The sequence below is a fragment of the Mauremys reevesii genome, linkage group 3 (genome assembly GCF_016161935.1).
Source record: "Mauremys reevesii isolate NIE-2019 linkage group 3, ASM1616193v1, whole genome shotgun sequence".
In the NCBI taxonomy this organism is placed as follows: domain Eukaryota; kingdom Metazoa; phylum Chordata; order Testudines; family Geoemydidae; genus Mauremys; species Mauremys reevesii.
The window spans coordinates 167465347-167483077 of record NC_052625.1 but is presented as its reverse complement, the minus strand read 5'-3'; the positions used below and the strand labels follow the sequence as shown (position 1 = coordinate 167483077).

General features: G+C 42.0%; 1 protein-coding gene across 13 annotated transcripts in view; it reads right to left on the bottom strand.

Moving 5' to 3' along the window:
- CSMD1 (CUB and Sushi multiple domains 1) overlaps positions 1-17731 on the bottom strand; it is a 1616238-nt gene that overhangs the window by 659782 nt on the left and 938725 nt on the right. For all 13 annotated transcript variants that reach the window (XR_005595828.1, XM_039529053.1, XM_039529047.1 and 10 more), the window contains one exon: positions 2882-2969. Coding sequence is in view for 12 of the 13 variants with exons in the window: in XM_039529053.1 (XP_039384987.1) it covers positions 2882-2969 (88 nt within the window). In the remaining variant the exon portion in view is untranslated. The remainder of the gene's footprint in view (positions 1-2881; positions 2970-17731) is intronic.

Genomic DNA, 17731 nt, shown 5'->3' with positions numbered 1-17731 from the left:
GGTCCTTATGCAAGAGGTGATCCAGTTGGAAAGCCTCTGTGAGGACACTGGAAGGCCCTTCATCCTATCCACTGTAGCAATGAAGAGCTGAGTTGACTTATGGAAAGACTTGATATATTCTAGGGAAAAAGCCAAAGCCCTTCAGACATCCAGCACATGAAGATGCCTTTCTTCGCTGGTCTTGTCTGGTTTGGGACAGAACACTGGGAGGAAGATGTCCTGGTTCATATGGAAGGTAGATACCACCTTCAACAGGAAGGCTGGTTGGGGCTGCAGCTGAACCTTGTTTTTGTAGAAGATCATGTATGGTGGTTCTGAGGTTCAAGCTTTAATCTCAGAGACTCATCTCACCGCTTCACTGCCACCAGGAAAGCAACTTTCCGTGACAGGTGGGAAAGGGAGCAGGAGCCCAGCAGCTCAAAGGGCGGGCCCGTGAGCCTAGAGAGGACCAAGTTAAAATCCCACTGCGGGACAGGGATCTGTACCTGTGGGAAGAGTCTTTCGAACCCTCTCAGGAATCTGACCATCATGTCATGGGAAAAAACAAACAGTCTGGCCTCAGATCGGTGGGTGAAAAGCAGAGATGGCCACGAGATGCACTCTAATGGAAGTGTATGCCGGGCCCTGGTTTGTCAAATGAAGCAGGTGGTCTAAGACAGACTGTATGGAAGAGATGCCTCATTCAGCTGCCCAGTGCGAGAATCTCATCCACTTGGCCAGGTAAGTCAGTCTACTTTCCAGAAGGACCTGTTGGACCTCCTCCGAACAGGTCTGCTCCTCTGGGTTCAGCCACGCAGCACCCATGCTGAGAGCTGGAGGGACGTGAGGTTGGGATGTAAGAGCCAACTGTGGTCCTATGACAACAGGCCTGGTTGGTTGGGCAGAGGACAGAGAGGACCCACCGTTAGGTTCATGAGCATGCTGAACCAACTGGTTTTTGAATGTTATAATTCTTGACGTCTGATTTGTGTCAATTTATTCTTTTACGTAGAGACTGTCCAGTTTGGCCAATGTACATGGCAGAGGGGCATTGCTGGCACATGATGGCATACATCACATTGGTAAATGTGCAGGTGACCGAGCCCCTGATGGTGTGGCTGATGTGATTCGGTCCTATGATGGTATCCCCTGTATAGATATGTGGACAGAGTTGGCAACAGGCTTTGTTGCAAGGATAGGTTCCTGGGTTAGTGTTTTTGTTGTGTGGTGTGTGGTTGCTGGTGAGTATTTGCTTCAGGTTTGGGGGCTGGCTGTAAGCAAGGACTGGCCTGTCTCCCAAGATCTGTGAGAGTGATGGATCGTCCTTCAGGATAGGTTGTAGATCCTTGATGATCCGCTGGAGCAGTTTTACTTGGGGGCTGAAAGTGATGGCTAGTGGCATTCTGTTACTTTCTTTGTTGGGCATGTTGGTGCCACAAGTACTCCTGTTCTTTAGTCCTGTCTGAGGCTCCCGACACTAAGCGGGCAGCCTGCGAAGGCTGGGTGAACCCCCAGGGTTTCCATGAGTATAATGGTGCCGGCCACTGTGCTTGGAGCCATGGGATAGATTTTGGTGCTTATGATGTAGGCGGCATCACAGGCAACAGAGGCTGCTCCACAGTTAGGGAGCCCTGCTCTGTGCTGGAGCTATGGCCGGAGCAGTCACTACCATGTGACCAGGATTGGTCAGAGCGACGGCTCTTATCTGACCCGTGCTGGTCACTGCTCCTAGAGGTAGATCAGATGAGCAAGACAAATGTCTTGGTTGTGGCCTCAGGGACAGACTGTGTTCGGCAGATCGGTGTCGGAAACTCTGTGATCTAAGCCTTATGCTACCCGACTGGTAACAGGACATCGAGCGGGACCAGGAGCTATCATGAGTTGGTTTCTGGGAGCAACTTCCTGAACGTGGCAGTCCCCATCTTGGAGGCCAAGTGACTGGTGGCTTCAGTCCCCCAATTGGTCCCGGGATCTGTACCGAGCTCTCGGCGACGCAAGGGGTTGGTCTCTGTGATCCTGCCGGGGGGGGGGGGTGTCTGCCCCACGGGTCTGCACCAGACTACTGGCAAGATACGCCTTGAATCCTGCTGTTAGTGCCCAAGTTACAGGGACCAAACAGGGCTCTGCTGAGCCTACCTCTCTAGCTCTGAGGCGTGATGGCTTTGGGCGGGTGAGTGGTGGTGGGATGTCCCATAAGATAGGGAACGATGCCACTGAGGTGGGAATTTATGCAGAGGTCCCAAGACAAGACCAAGGTACTGCCAGAGCCAGTGTGAGTGGCACCAGAAGCACTAGGATCTCCTGAGCTGCCTGTAGGGCTTTGGGCATTAATGGTATCTGAAGCTGATAGAGGCCTTGCCACAGCTGGTGCTCCAGGAGGGGATGCCCTATGATAGACTGATAAAGCAAATAAAGTCCTTATTAGTGTCACTAATATATCAGAGTTAAAAGCATTTTTGAGTGTTTGTGAGAGTTCCTTCTGCTTTTTGTGAAGTAGTAACTTTATTTATTTATTTATTTTTTTTGTGAAGCAGAAATGGGAAGTACAATATTTCTTGACAATCCACTGAATGATAATCAATCTTTTGTGTTGCTAAGGAGCATTTAAAACCCGGAGGACACTACTTGATTCTAACTTCTAGCAAAAACCAAGTTGCAGGTGCTGACACTGTTCCTTTCCATTTACAATGAGGACACTTAGATATATTCTACAAAATCTCCAGCATAATGAACTGTATTTCCCAGAAACCTGGAAGCAGAACTCAAATTCTGCAAGAACTGGAGCCTTTTCTAGCAACTTTCAGAAATGGCCTCTTTTGTAGCTTTTATGCAAACTGCATTTATCTGTAGTTTACCTTACACCTAAAAGCCCCTTCCACTTCAACACACACACAGTTCCTACCTGAAGTCAGAGCCTGCTCTCTTCCCATTCTCAGGAATTCCAGGATCAGGACACATGTCAGATGTGACTGCATCCCCACCTTGACTCACTGCAGTCAGAATTTAAAAAAAAGAAGAAACAAAAAGAATAGTTAGTCTTAAGACTAAGTAAATTATTCTTCACCCATCCACACTTCGAGTTCTACAGGAGGAACATTATCTATATGCGCAGTATGTTTTTCAGGAAGGTAATATAAAGACAAAGTGCATCTTAATATACATTTGCTTCATAGATTCCAAGGCCAGAAGAGCCCATTGTGATAATCTAGCCCAGGGATCGGCAACCTTTGGCACGCAGCCCGTCAGGGAAATCTGTTGGCGGGCCGGGACAGTTTGTCCACCTGCAGCATGTGCAAGTTTTACCGATCACCCCCACTGGCCGCAGTTTGCCGTTCCAAGACAATGGGGGCTGCAGGAAGCAGAGGCCCAGCCCGTGCCACTTCCCGCAGCTTACGTTGGCTGTGAATGGTGAACCGCAGCCACTGGGAGCTACAAGCAGTCATACCTGCCGACGCTCAAATAAAGAAAGCGTCTCATGGCCCCCCAGGGGCTTATCCTGAACAAGCCATGAACTGAGTTTGGGAACCTCTGTTATAGACTAATCAAGTAGCTCCTTAACCTTTTTTGTTAGATAAATAGATTTTGCTCCATGAGTCCAGGCATATTTTCAATCTTTTAATCATTCTCGTGTCTTTTCTCTGAACCCTCTCTAATTTATCAAAGTCCTTCTTCAATTGTGGGAACCAGAAATGGACACAGTATTCCAGCAACAGTTGCACCAGTGCTAAATAAAGAAATAAAATAACCTCCTAATTAGTACTAGAGATTCCCTGCTCATGCAGGATAATGCCAGAGTGTTGCATTATCCATCGTGAGCCCCAAATCATTTTCAGAGTACTTCTTCCCAGCTAGAGTCCCCCATCTTTTAAGTTGGGCTTACAGCCTTTGTTCTAGATATGCATTTTAATATGGCTAAATGTATATATTATTTGCATAAGGCCAGCATACAAGGAAATCCAGATCTCTCTGAATCAGTGACATATCCTCATTATTCAGTGCTCCCCCCAATTTGTGTCATCTGAAAACTCAGTGTTGAAGTTTTCCATCCAGTGCATTAATAAAAATGTTAAATGATAAAGGACCAAGAATCAATCCCTGTGGGACCTCACTAGAAACATGTGTTCAGTGGAATAGTCTATTGATTTACTCATGGCTAACTCAGAAATATGTGAAAGTGCTAAAGCTGCTTGAAGTCTCCATTGTGCCCTTCCCACCTCATCAGGTAGAATAGAGTCCATATTACACACACACATTCACACGTTACAGACAAATTTGTATAAAGTTATGGTCCTCACAAAACTAAGACTCTGATTTTACTTGTAAAGTGTGAGACTGTTTTTATCTTCTATCTAGAAAGTGGTAACTTAGTTATTTATGTAATATGCTTAAATATTACATTGATTACAAATATAGAGATAAAGGCATACAAAATACCTTTACAGTTTATGGCCTTCACAAAAATGAATATAAATACAGTCAGTCTCTCTCGTGCTATCACACACACACGCCTTCCCTTTCTTCTTCACTTCCTTCCATGAAGGATAGAAGAAGGAAAAAAAATGTGTCATCTTCAGAATTTCTGAAAACTCTTTAAGGATAAGGTAGTACTCTCTTTCTGAATATAGACAGTGTACTTAGTTGAAATGTTTTAGCAGCACAGAATGAATTAGACAGGCCTGAGTGGATTACAGATGACAGTAGACAGCATTACGATTGAGAGGTGATGGGAGATTAGATGTAAATTTCTCAAGCAGTGATAGGCTTTTGAATGGAATAAGGTAGCATAGAGGAAGCATGGTGACAAACAGGTTATGTACAATCAGAAGATAAGAGCTATAAATCCTGACTGCCTGTTCCAGCAGAATCATGGGCAATTAATTTATCTGAAAGCTAAACCTTTATACAAGATGAGAAATATTCATGGAAATCAATTCATATAAAAAAAGGCATTGCAGTGCTACAAAAATACAGCTAAGTAAAAAGCTCTTGTAAGTGCAGAATTGCTTGCCCCAAGTATAGCTTCTTCCTAAAATTGATAAAATTGCAATAATTATGGTACATTTAAATGTCTGAATCACCTCCATTCTTGTCTCAGAGAGGCAATGATTTTAAAGATATAGAAAATAGCAACACCCACCAGCCTATCAGAGTTAAAAACTGTATTTATCTCTTTTCTCTATGATACAGTATATTGTCTGTCCCAAAAATGTTCTTCAAAATCAGCTGATGAAAGATTATGATATATGAGAAATGTATTTCCAGATATAGTTTAAAAAAAGATTTTAGCTGTGAAACATAATAGCCAACTTAAAGGAAGTTCCCCTTCCTGGTATATTGTGACATAAATCAAATTGTTATGAGTAAAAACCCAATTCTGGAGCTTCTGACTCACAGTATTTCCATATCAGTGTATGCAATGAACATTTTGTCTATCCAAGGTGACGATCAAGGAAACATTTCCAGGCTAAGGGCCTGATCCTCCAGTAGTTAATTCATGCAAATAAATCTTATTCAATAGTACTACTTATGTGAATATAATTATTCCATATCAGCATTTTGATTAAGAATAAGACAAACTAGTTCATAAACAAAAATACTATTTATTCTAAGAGTTCAATTTTGCTAGCTACATTTATTCCTTCAGAAGAGTTCATCTCTAAATATACACAAAAAGTTTGTTACAAGAGTTAATTTTAAAAGCATGGTTATGGTCAGAAAACTGCCCTTGATAAATTAACCACTTTCTGTTGCATATATGCTTCTAACAATCTCTAATCTTCTTATATTTCCTCAGGTTTCTGACAAAGTCAAGTATTTACTACTGTCATAAGAACATAAGCATGGCTCTACTGGATCAAACCAAAGGTCCATCTAGCCTAGTATCTTGTCTTCGGACAGTGGCCAATGCCAGGTGCCCCAGAGGGAGTGGACAGAACAGGTAATCAAGTGATCTATTTCCAGTCGCCAATTCCCAGTTTCTGGCAAGTACAGAAGTGTCATTATAGCTATGTTAGAGTAAGCTGGATTCTATTCTGTCCCACACATCCTCAACAGAACAGGCAAACACATTCTGATTCCACAGTGTTAATGCTGATAGCAAACTCGAAAGCTTTATTTTCAGATATAAGGTTAAGCAGCCAGAAAAAAAAAAGCCACATACAACTGACCAAAAATGTTTTCATTTGTCAAGGCTGCAAATTTGATAGAGCTATTTTTCAAGATTAAGAACTAAGGAAACTCAAGATAGTATTTTCAGTCACTTTAAACTTTAATCATAAGCACCCTTACAACAACAGGAGCAACTCTGCCTGTGTTATTGGTGGTTTAAGTGTACTATATTTTTGAGTGACACTACATGCCTCTTATTTGTTTAGGAATAAAAAACAAAACACATTGATTTTAAATTAGAAGGGACAAAACCTAAACAAGCTTGTGTTCAGAGGTCCATAATTATGGAGAATCTTTTGTACTTTCCACTGGAGGACTCATTTGTAACAGTGTGTTGAAATAAGCAAATAAATAATAATAATAATAAAAAGAGCTGGCAATTTTACGCCAAGTAATTTTATTGTTCAAAATGGTTTCTCTGTATCATATCTCCACAAAGTGGCATGCTTTTCCTCATAAGACCATCTGTACTGGGTCAGACTAATGTCCATCTAGCCCAATATCCTGTCTTCTAACAGTGGCCAATGCCAGATGCTTCAAAGGGAATGAACAGAACAGGGAAATTCCCCATCCTCCAGGGATCCATCCTGCATCCTCCAGTCCCAGCATCTGATAGTCAGAGGCTTCGGAACTCCCAGAGCATGGGGTTGCATTCCTGACCATCTTGGCTAATACCCACTGATTGACTTATTCTCCATGAATGTATCAAATTCTTTCCTGAACCCAGTTATTCTTTTGAGCTTCACAACATCCCCTGGCAATGAGTTCCGCAGGTTGACTGCGTCATGTGAAGTAGTATTTCCTTTTGTTAGTTTTAAATCTGCTGCCTATTAATTTCATTGGGTGACCCCACTTCTTGTGTTATGTGAAAGGGTAACTAGTACCTCACACCATTCATGATTCATATCTTCCCGCCCCTCAGCTGTCTCTCTTCCAAGCTGAACAGTCCGAGTCTTTAATCTCTCCTCATGTACATACTGTTCCATATACTCACTCATTTTTATTGTTCCTCTGTACCTTTTCCATTTCAGAGAGAGAGAGAGACCAGAACTTCACACAGTATTCAAGGTGTGGATGTATCATGGATTTATACAGTGGCCAAGCATGGTTCAATGCAAACCCTGATGTTCATGCACAAATTTATAATTTTAAATATCTGATTTTTCTCTTGAAAACACCATCACATTTTTAGTGAAAATTTGCCTGTTTCACTTTCAAATGGGCCAGATTCAAAGACAAAAACCACAAGTCAATGGGTTCACAGTGTCTCCATACAGATGGTATTTGATTCATTCAGATACTATGGGATTTGGTTGTTCAAGTGAAAGAAGCACAGCTTAGTCAATTGAAATGGAACTTTCCCTAACCCCCAATGAATGTTCTCCACAAGAGAAGTCTTCCAGAATTTTCCTCTTCACCACAGCCCTTTCTCCTGACATTTACAGGTACTTCTTTGTGAGGGTGGATCCAGGCTAGTGTTCATCCAGAGGTATACTGCTCCTTTAAATATAGCAGGGATCATACATCTGGGATCTACTACATCTTGCAGTACAGGATTTGTTAAACATGGTCCAAGCTCTTAGTTTGTGTTTTCCACTAGGGAATATTAAACATCTTGTTAAAGTCTGTAGAGGCATGATATGTTGTCATTAGAAAATAACTCCTGTTTCTTGCACAAGACAAGCTTGTCTGATCTTACTTTTCCAGGTTGTTGGGTTGTGGGGGAGAGGAGAAAGAAAACAAAAAATGCTCAAATTAAATCAAGTTATTGATTACCTTCAGTAGTTTAGATGTCTTGAAGGTTCTCTATACATTTTTAATATTCAGCTGTACAACAAATCTTTTGCTTGTTAACGTTGTAGTATTTACCCAGAATTTGCCTTTTTCAAACACTTCCCTCCATTTTCCAATAATTATTTGTTCAGTATCAAGATTTTTTACCTCAGTCCTACTGAAAACTTTCAAAAGACATACGTGGCTAAAAACACATGGCTAAAAAAAACTCATCTCACATCTTGTTACCGCAATATGCTTTTCTTTAGCCTTGATAAATGAGTCTTGCGTCACTCACATCCATTCAGAATATTGCTGCAAAGATCATTCTCTTAACCTGTTTATGTCATGTCTCTTAACATTCCTCCAACAGTTCCCCCTTCTCTATCACATCCAACATTAGATGCTAGTTTTCACTTTCAAAGCCTTTCAGGGCCTAATCCTATACTAGCTAGCATCTCTCAATAAGTATCAAAATGTTGACACCCCCATCCCCTTAATCCATGATGCCAGCCTCCATCACCAATTGTTAAATTTTTCAAAACAGACGCTTTCATCCTTTATCCCATGATGCCCCCTCACAGTTTGGAGAAACTCCCTACTAACATTTGCAAAGCTACCTCATCATCCTTCAAAACCCCTTTTTCCATATCTCCTGTGATGGCTACAAAAATACTTAATAGGCCATTGGTGTGCTGAGACTACCACTTATTGTGTTGACCAATATTGTCTAACTGTTTTGTTGTACTCCACACTGTAACCACCTCTTACCTCATGTTTTATTTATATTAGAAACTATTTGAAGCAGGGGCCACTTTTTTTGTTCTGAGTTTGTACAGTGCCTGGTCCATGACTATGGCTCCTAGGCACTATAAAATAAATAAAAAAATTAATGCTGGAACATGTTTAACTTTTTCTATTCTGATCATCTCACTTCAGTAATCTCACTTGAAAGTTTCCATTGCTAGAGGCTACTGGAACAGTTGTGTCTTAGAAAGTTTTGTGAGCCTGCACATGTTTTGAAATAGTCTGAAAAAAGCTCAATTTCTTTTTTTTCCTTTTTTTTCTCCCTGATCATTTGCATTTCTAATGGCTTCCCCCATTAAATTTACAGTTGCTAGTAAGTTTAATACGTATGATGTTTTAGATTACTGTACTGCAAACTAGGATTTTTCTGTTTATCCACAGAACATTGCACAGTACCTCTAGCACTGTCAAAAGGATTGATAACTGATGGTAATGTGTGTGATGTTGACATCTATCTTCTAGGAACTGGACGGAGACCAATACATTTCACATAGAATAAAATAATCAACGGGCACACATTTTTTATCCTCCAGGACTCATTCACTCTAGTGCTAACAATGTTCAACCCAGAAAAGAATGGGCTCTCCTGCAAGGGTTTATATTTTTGCCTATTCAGATGCTGAAAAATTGCATATACTGTTTAAGTACATATCTTGCTCCCAGTTCAATATACCAAAAACATTTAGATGATGTAACTGACTGCTGCCAGAGTCGATTAGTGAATTCAGTTTTAATGAACTAACGTAATCTTTTGAATGCAAAAGTACACTGCATTTTATATGGTGTCCTGTTTCAGATAATGTCATGTTTTTCAAATTGTGATGAAATTTCCAAAGTCAGAAAATAAGTTGAATTTATTTAAAACACATCTGTAGATCTTTCTTCACTAATGTATTTCACATGCATATAGATCTGTAATGAACCATCACTCAGAAAAGGTATACATGCTTTTGTTTTCCAGTTAGACTGCAGTAACAAGATGTGGATGCATGGAGATTTGGGGGTAGAGGGTGAGAAGAACAGAAAGGTTAACAGTCTAGTCACGTTTTCTTAAAAATATCCCTTACATTAAAAATATCAGGACTTCTGTTAGATTCTGAGATGCAATCCAGACCAGTGAAGAATTGTATCACCAATTACCCTGAGTGCCTCTCAATGCCTTCCTACTGTAGCTCGCTGCATGGGATGCCCATAGTCAGCAACAAGCATGCACTCTATAGCTGTGTATTAGGAAGTCCTTGTTCAATGCCAGCACAGACTTCCACTGGTTTTCATTACTCTTGGTTAACAACTGGTCAGGTGACTCCTCACTATCCACAACCCTGTGTTTTCCTAAAACATGGGTTCTGAAATGTGCAGCCCTGGCCTGGGAGAATCAGAGGAATGTTAAGGTTTGTTGACCCTTTAAAAATAATCAATACCTAATAACTTGCTATCTTAACTGGATTTACCAAACAGTTCAGTTCATACACAGAACTTGATTGGTTTAGAGTAAAAATAAAGCTACTTTATTTCATTCCAAAGAGATACATGTTGAGTACAAGTCAGAAATGGTTACAAGATAAAATGCTTTCTAGCAACTAATTTAACAAGGTAGACTTGGTTCAAGATAAAATCCTCACCATATTTCCATCAAGATGGCTGACTGAACCCATGTCAACATCTCTCCCCACAAAAATCAAAGAGGTGGTTCCTTTGTCGTATTAGGTGAAAGACTTCTGTCTGGAAGTATCCTTCAGAAGAATCCATTTCAAAAAGGTAACTTGGAGGTTTTCTTTGACCTTCTCTTTTATAGGCCAAAGACCCTTTGAAATGGATTCTTCTGAAGCATACCTCCAAACAAAAGTATTTTTCCAATTGTGAGGTAGGCAACATGGAGTTTGTAAAAAAGGAAATATCCTGCTACTACTACTCCCACTGGAGTTTTGCCCGCTAAAATGCAAAAAACAAAGAACAAACAATGAGGAGTCTGATAGCACCTTAAAGACTAACAGATTTATTTGAGCATAAGATTTCGTGAGTAAAAAAAAACCCACTTCTTTGGATGCATGGAGTGAAAATTACAGATGCCAGTATATTTATGCCTATACATGAAGAGAAGGAAGTTACCTTACAAGTCAAGAACCAGTGTTGACAAGGCCAGTTCAGTCCGGGTGGATGTGGTCCACTCCCAATAATTGATGAGGAGGTGTCAATACCAAGAGAGGGAAAATTGCTTCTGTAGTTTCCTACAGTCCCTATTCAAGCCCAAATTAATGGTGTTAAGTTTGCAAATGAATTGTAGCTCTACAGTTTCCCTTTGAAGTTTTTATTATTAAGAATGGCTGTTTTAAAATCTGTTATTGAATGTCCAGGGAGATTGAAATGTTCTCCTACTGGCTTTTGTATGTTACCATTCCTGATGTCAGATGTGTCCATTTATTCTTTTACATAGCGACTGTCTGGTTTGGCCAATGTACATGGCAGAAAGGCATTGCTGGCACATAATGGCATATATCACATTAGTGGATGTGCAAGACCTGGACCACCCTACTTTTTATGTGAGGTAGGAAGGCTTGACAACTCTGAGCTCCCTGATGTTGATGTGTAGGGAGCAATCGTGACTTGACCAATGACCTTGTGTACTGAGATTGCCCAGGTGATCTCCCCACCCCAGGTCAGAAGCATCGGAGACTAGGGTCATGGACAGGGATGGAGCCATGAAGGGAACCCCCTCCAACACTGATGCAGGATTCCAAATCATGTAAGTGACAACTGTACGTGGTCTGAGACCCTGACCGCATGGTCCGTGCAGTTCCTATTGGGGATGTAGAGCGACGCCAGCCACGCATGTAGGGGCCTGAAGGCAAAGCCACAGGTGCCGGACTACGTAAGTGCAGGCCACCATGTGGTCCAACAACCGTAAGCACACTTGAGCAGTGGTGAAAGGATAGTCTTGCATGCGCAAGATCAGGTCCTACATGGCTTGGAACTGACCTTTGCGGGGGGAAGGTTCTGGCCTGAGTAGAGTTGAGGACCACTCCAATGAACTCTATGGCTTGTGCAGGGTAAAGCCCAAAGATATTATCTTGAGCATCCAACGGTCCAAGGTCAGCTTGGATCAGGCCGACGGGAAGGGGTGCAGGCAGTTGAGGAAAGAGCAGCAGGGTGGGTCCTGGGAAGTGACTGGGGCACCATCCTTGGACGCATCCTCAAAATACCTGCTTCTGGCTTCCTTGGCCTCTGGAAGACCCAGGCTAGGCAAAGGAATGAGAGGATGAAGGGTACTGCTGTTTAAATCCTTTGTGTCCGTTCTTTTTGTAGGAGCTGGACTGGAGGATACCCCAGGACCTTGATGGAGGTGGAGGCGGCAGGGATGGAAAGGCTTTCTAGCCTGTTGAGGGGTGTGAAGGCCTAGAGAATGGAGGGTGGCATAGAAGTCTTAAATGCATAACTCCATGGTCTTATTCAGCTCTGAAAGAGCTCTACTCCCTCAAATGGAAGGTCCTGAAATGTAGTCTGCATCTCCTGTGACAGCCCAGGAGACTGTAACCAGGAGCTGTGCCTCATGACCACTGCAGAGGTGACTATCCTGGTCGCAGAGTCCGTAGCGTCCCAGGCCATCTGGAGGATGCCTCTTGCCACCACTTTGCCCTCGTCCACCAAGGCGGTGAACTCCTGGGCTTGATCCGGTGGTAGGTCCTCCTTAAACTTGCTAATGGAGGACCACCGGTTGAAGTTGTATGTGCCTAGCAGGGCCTGATGATTAGATACCCAAAATTGCAGGCTGGATGTTGAATAAATTTTCCTGTCAAACAAATTCAGCCTGTTTGTGTCTTTATTTCTCAGTCTGCCACTCACCTCTCCCTGCCTGTACCTTTCCTTGATGGAAGACATGACCAGGAATCCATCTGGAGGGTGGGTGTAGAGGTACTCAAACCTATTTGCATGGACATAGTACTTTTCCACCTTCTTGGAGGTAGGCAAGATGGAAGAGGGAGTCTGTAACACAGACTTGGCAATTTTAAAGGACCCTTGGGTGGATGGGCAATATAAACCTGGCCAGTGCTGAGGAGAGTATAGCATTAGAGAGGTTGGACTCCTCCACTAGCTTCTTGATCTCCAGGTTCAGGTCTGCAGCCACCCTTTTGAGCAGGGCCTGATACTCCTTGAAGTCATCAAGGGGGCTGCTCATTTGCGAGGAGCCTGCCACTGCTTAGTCCGGAGATGGAGATAACTGCACAGCAGGGGAAAGCGCAGCTTCCCTTTGCTCATCTGGTGATTGCTCCTTGGACTTCGGGGCCTGCTGTGTCACCACCATGTCAGATTTGGCACCATGCTCTGACTCTGGAGCCAGCTGTGCCGGGGCAGCTTGTCTAATGTGGCCTGGGAGGAATGGTGGGAGGTCAGGACTGGCATAACAGGTACACCTCATGGGTTCCAGTTCTGTCACTTAGTGGGTCACTTCCCCGACTCCACTCTGCCGCTGCAGAAGCCATGCCGGTCTTGCGGGCCAGTGGAGATTTGCCTTTTATAGGCAAAGGTTGACCTCTCCCTCAGGCTAGGACCATTGCCCATCTGGTGTCCAGGGCAGAACTTTAGATGCTTGAGTCTGCCAACTGACCCTCGTCGGTGACCAGTAAGGAGAAGGCGAGGACGGTGCCTGCCTGAAGAGTGGTACTGAGGAGCAGAAGAATGGTGCTGCGAGTCTGTGACCAGGAACAATCCCGCACTGGGTGAAATCAATGCCTGAGAGACCGCTTAGGCAATGGTGATCTGTGCCATGGCAAACTCTGGTGGGAGGCCCAATGGCACCATGAGTATGAGGAGCAGCGTCGCGATTCAGGTGTCCTGTGCCTTGCAGGCATCAGGGACCTGTGTCTTCTAATCGGGGACAAAGGCTGTGGTGCCAGGATCTGAGGCCACGGTGATCTGGGGATCAGGGATGCTCCATTGCTTTAGGAAGCAGTCCCATAACCGGCTTGTCTGTGGATGCCAGGGCATTGGCCAGGTCTGTCACCTGGCTTCATGTCTGCGGTGCCTGTCAGCCTGCTTCCTTTTTGGCTGCTGAACCCGCTTCTGGCAGATGACCCTACTAGAGGCCAGGACCTCTTGCTGCTCCCAGGAGTTGGAGGCAGGACCCTGGCTAGACTACAGGGTCTGATCTCAGCAGTACCCAAACCAAATTCAGTGTGGGCATGTGGCCTGACACAAGTCCTTTGCCTGAAGCCCCCTTTTTCTGCGGTGCCAGCGGGCCCATCGACTTTCACTGCTTCTTAGGCACTGGGGAGGGGAAACGGTGCTGGGAGGGTTACGAGGCCCTCAAGTGAATATCCTGCTCCTTTTGACTTCAAGGGCAAAAGTTTTTGCAGATCGTTCACTTGTCCTTTCTGTGGGACTCCCCCAAACACTTTAAACAGATCTTGTGGGGCTCGCTAATGGGCATTGGCAGGCTGCATGATTAGTATGGCTTAAATCCTGGGGAACGGGACATGGCCCGCTCTGAGGTGAAGTCCCAGCTGGGACTCTAACTCCTAAACAATTACTGTAACACTTAACTTAAAGGTCTCAGTACCTTTCAAATAACAAAAGAGACAGAAGAATGGACCGTAAGGACTGCTAATGCTCTTGCAATGCACGACAAAGTGCTCCGACCAACCATCACGGTCAGTAAGAAGGAATTGAGAGGGTGTAGGGTTGGCAGTGCCTAATGTATGAGTTCGTGAGCGTGGCACTCGAGAGTGTACTACAGCCAACCCCACTGGTACCACTAAGGCAAAAATCTCTGATGACTGTGCACGTGGGTGTGCACACACCTAGAATGGAATCGACATAGCAAGCACTCGAAGAACTAAATTCTTTTGTCTGGGCTAGACCCATTGAGCAACTTTACCTAGGCAAGGGCATCTGATCTTGAGCATATGCTAGTGACATTTTATAAGGAGAATTCATAGGTTTACATATGTTGCTACATTTATTTCACCATGATGTTATTGACCAGCAAGTTATTAGATTTCAAATGATACCTTACTAGGCATGTTTTGTACAAAGGTCATTACCTTTGCTTAGGGTCACATCTTCTTTCTTTTTAAAGTGAGAAGTCAAGTACATCAGAGATGTTCAAAACCAGCAGACATGTCTTTGTTGGACTGGAGGGAGAGCATTGTCAGTGGCGCCTACATAACTCTGGAACTTGCTTTTCATCCTGTCTCAGATCATGCTATGCTGCTAGACTTCTCTATTGTTAAGCTTTTACTGAAAGGAAAATTTGAGGAGAGCTAAGAATGGGTTTCATGAAGTACTTTTTTTTTTTTGGTCCCATGAAGCCTCTATGATTCAGCCTGAAAATACTGATGTTCATTTCCATTTGGTAAAAATGGATATTCTATGTTTTTGACTACGGGGAAGCCAACATGGCTTCTTTTGCTAACTCTAGCATGGTCATTCCCATGGGAATTTTCATAGTGCTGGGAATAGTATTTATTAGTTAATTGTAGCGACAATTAGAGAGCTACCAGACAGCACAAAACTTTGTTATTTATTCAATGCCACTAGGTGTGGCCACTTGGTTTCCTTCCCCCACCCCTTTTGATGCAAGAGAAATAATGTTGTACTGTGTCTAGCTACTGTAGATTTTAATATGTATTTTTGTGGTCAAGTCCATCCCACTTGGGTCAATGAGAGTTTTGCCACTAAGTGCAATGGACCACAATTTTTTGCCCACATGTGAGCTGTACTTATATTTACTTGTTGAACGGGCTTGTCTTGTCTGTCTTTCTGCAGTCAGCCTACTTCTCTCTCACACCCATGATCTGGAAACTAGAAAAAGGGTAACTCCAGTAGTTATAAAGCATGTTCTGCTTCTGGAGGTACTGATCCAACATAATGAAATAAGCAGGTTAAATGGATATGTAGCAGAAGAAAGGCTTTAAAAAGTTATGATTACAACTCTAGACAAACACCCCGCTCCAACAAAGAACTCAGGAACATTCCTAACTATACACTGGTATGTAATCAAATCTGACATCAAACAAATTACAAATGTGCTTCCATTAAGCATGTGCTTAAGTGCTTTGCTGGCTTGAGCATACAAGTAAAAGTGTGTTTGTCCATGGTTTTCACTTCTTTCTTCAGTGTCTATCAGGTTAACATGTACTTCTACTGCCTGCCCCACTCTATGGCAACTATAATTTAGATTTCATGGTTTGACACTTTTATAGTCTCCATCATGTCTCATTGGCATTATCAATCCAATGAAATGTTTTGACAGATTAGATAAACTCAACCACCCCTTGTTTTTCCCAATAATCAGTGTAGAGTGTCCTTCAAAATTTAACTGAAAGTTACAAGAACCACATACAAAATGCCCTTGTCAAGTAGTGCCTTGAGATCAAGAAAAAAGGAAAAACCCAGAAGTTCATTGTGTGGAAAGGTGACATCAGGAGTGGCAGATTTTCTAGTGGAGATTGAAAAGTTTGTAAACCAGGCAAGACTTGACAGTGAATGAGCACTATGTCTCCCTATGATGATGCAAATCAAATCTGACATATGTAAATACCAGTCTCTTTCCAACGGAGACGTTGCAGATAAATGCAATGAAAGTAAAATATACAGTACTGATAACATTAAGTAGTAATAAATGCATGGCTTAAATATATTACAGTTACATTAGCAGCTAGCTAAATTTAAAATCAATTTGCATTTTAATTTTGAACAGGTTGATTGATATTTCAGAAACAAAAGCAAATTCTAGATATATAATTTTGCTCAATAGAAAATTATGCTTTGAAAATTAATTGAAATTGAAAAATAATCCTATTACCCTTATTGTTTGTTGGAAAAGGAAAGCCCATGCATTTCAAACACAGGGGAAGATGCAGTCCCCGCCTTGAAGAGCAAACAAACAATCTACTGGCATTTATGAATATGATCTCTTCTCAAAGTACAACCTTAATATTAGTTAGGTGCATGGAATTAGAAGACACTATGCCCCTTAACTGAGTAAAGCAGAAGCAGTTCTTTAAAAGTATCTCACTCTTCAAGCTGAATGAATGAATGTGGCACAGCAAATAATTTGATTAATTTAGCTTCCCTTTCTGCTTGTGGAACATTTATGAGCAGATTACAATTTTTTGTTATGAAATGGAAGGGTTTTTCAAAAGCACCTAAGCCATGCAGGTTAAACCTAAACCATTTCTATGCTATGAATTGACCATAAATATTCAAAATTCATTTTTTTTTTACTTGTGATTGGTCAACTCATTTATGTGGTACTATTTTTGATCCCTGGTCAGATGAATATATAAATACTTCTGGCACAAATATGTGGTGCACATGTGACTTTAAAACTCAGATTCCAAAAATATATATGTGCATATGACTTTGAAGTTCACTTTCTATTAACATTTCTATCCTAAAACTCAATTATTCCAGTGATTGTGGAAAGTAAACAAAACCAAGTGGGAGCAGTTCCAATGCATTAAAAAAAAAAAGACTGATTATTCATAGAAAATATTGTTGCATTACTCATTCACTATTAAGCACTCTCAGCTTTTGCTACCAAAAGTCCTGATTTGGCTAACAATTGTTCCAACAAAAGTTTAGTCTCTTTTAGCTGGAATCTCTATAGTTCCACATATTTGGAAGAGTAAACAGATTAGCTAGTTATGGAATTTATGAAAAAAGCTGCCATTTGTATTCAAACAACTACTGGGATTATTTTCAGAAGATATTTTTTACATTGATGTAAGAAAAAAAGTCTCTCTTACTAAGATATAACTGGGATAATCTTTCAAATTAATTTCATTAGGAAAAATAAACTCCTCGTAAACCAACTAAGAATATCTGCACAAGGTGCAACTTGTTATGCTTCTGCCATGACATACACAACATTTGTGTATGATTGAACATGAATTATTGAGATAAAACAAAGCCTATTAGAACAAACTGCATCCTAGAAATGATTTGATCCCTGAAAAAAAGTGTTCTTAATTGTTTCATATACATATGAAATGAATAAAAAGTA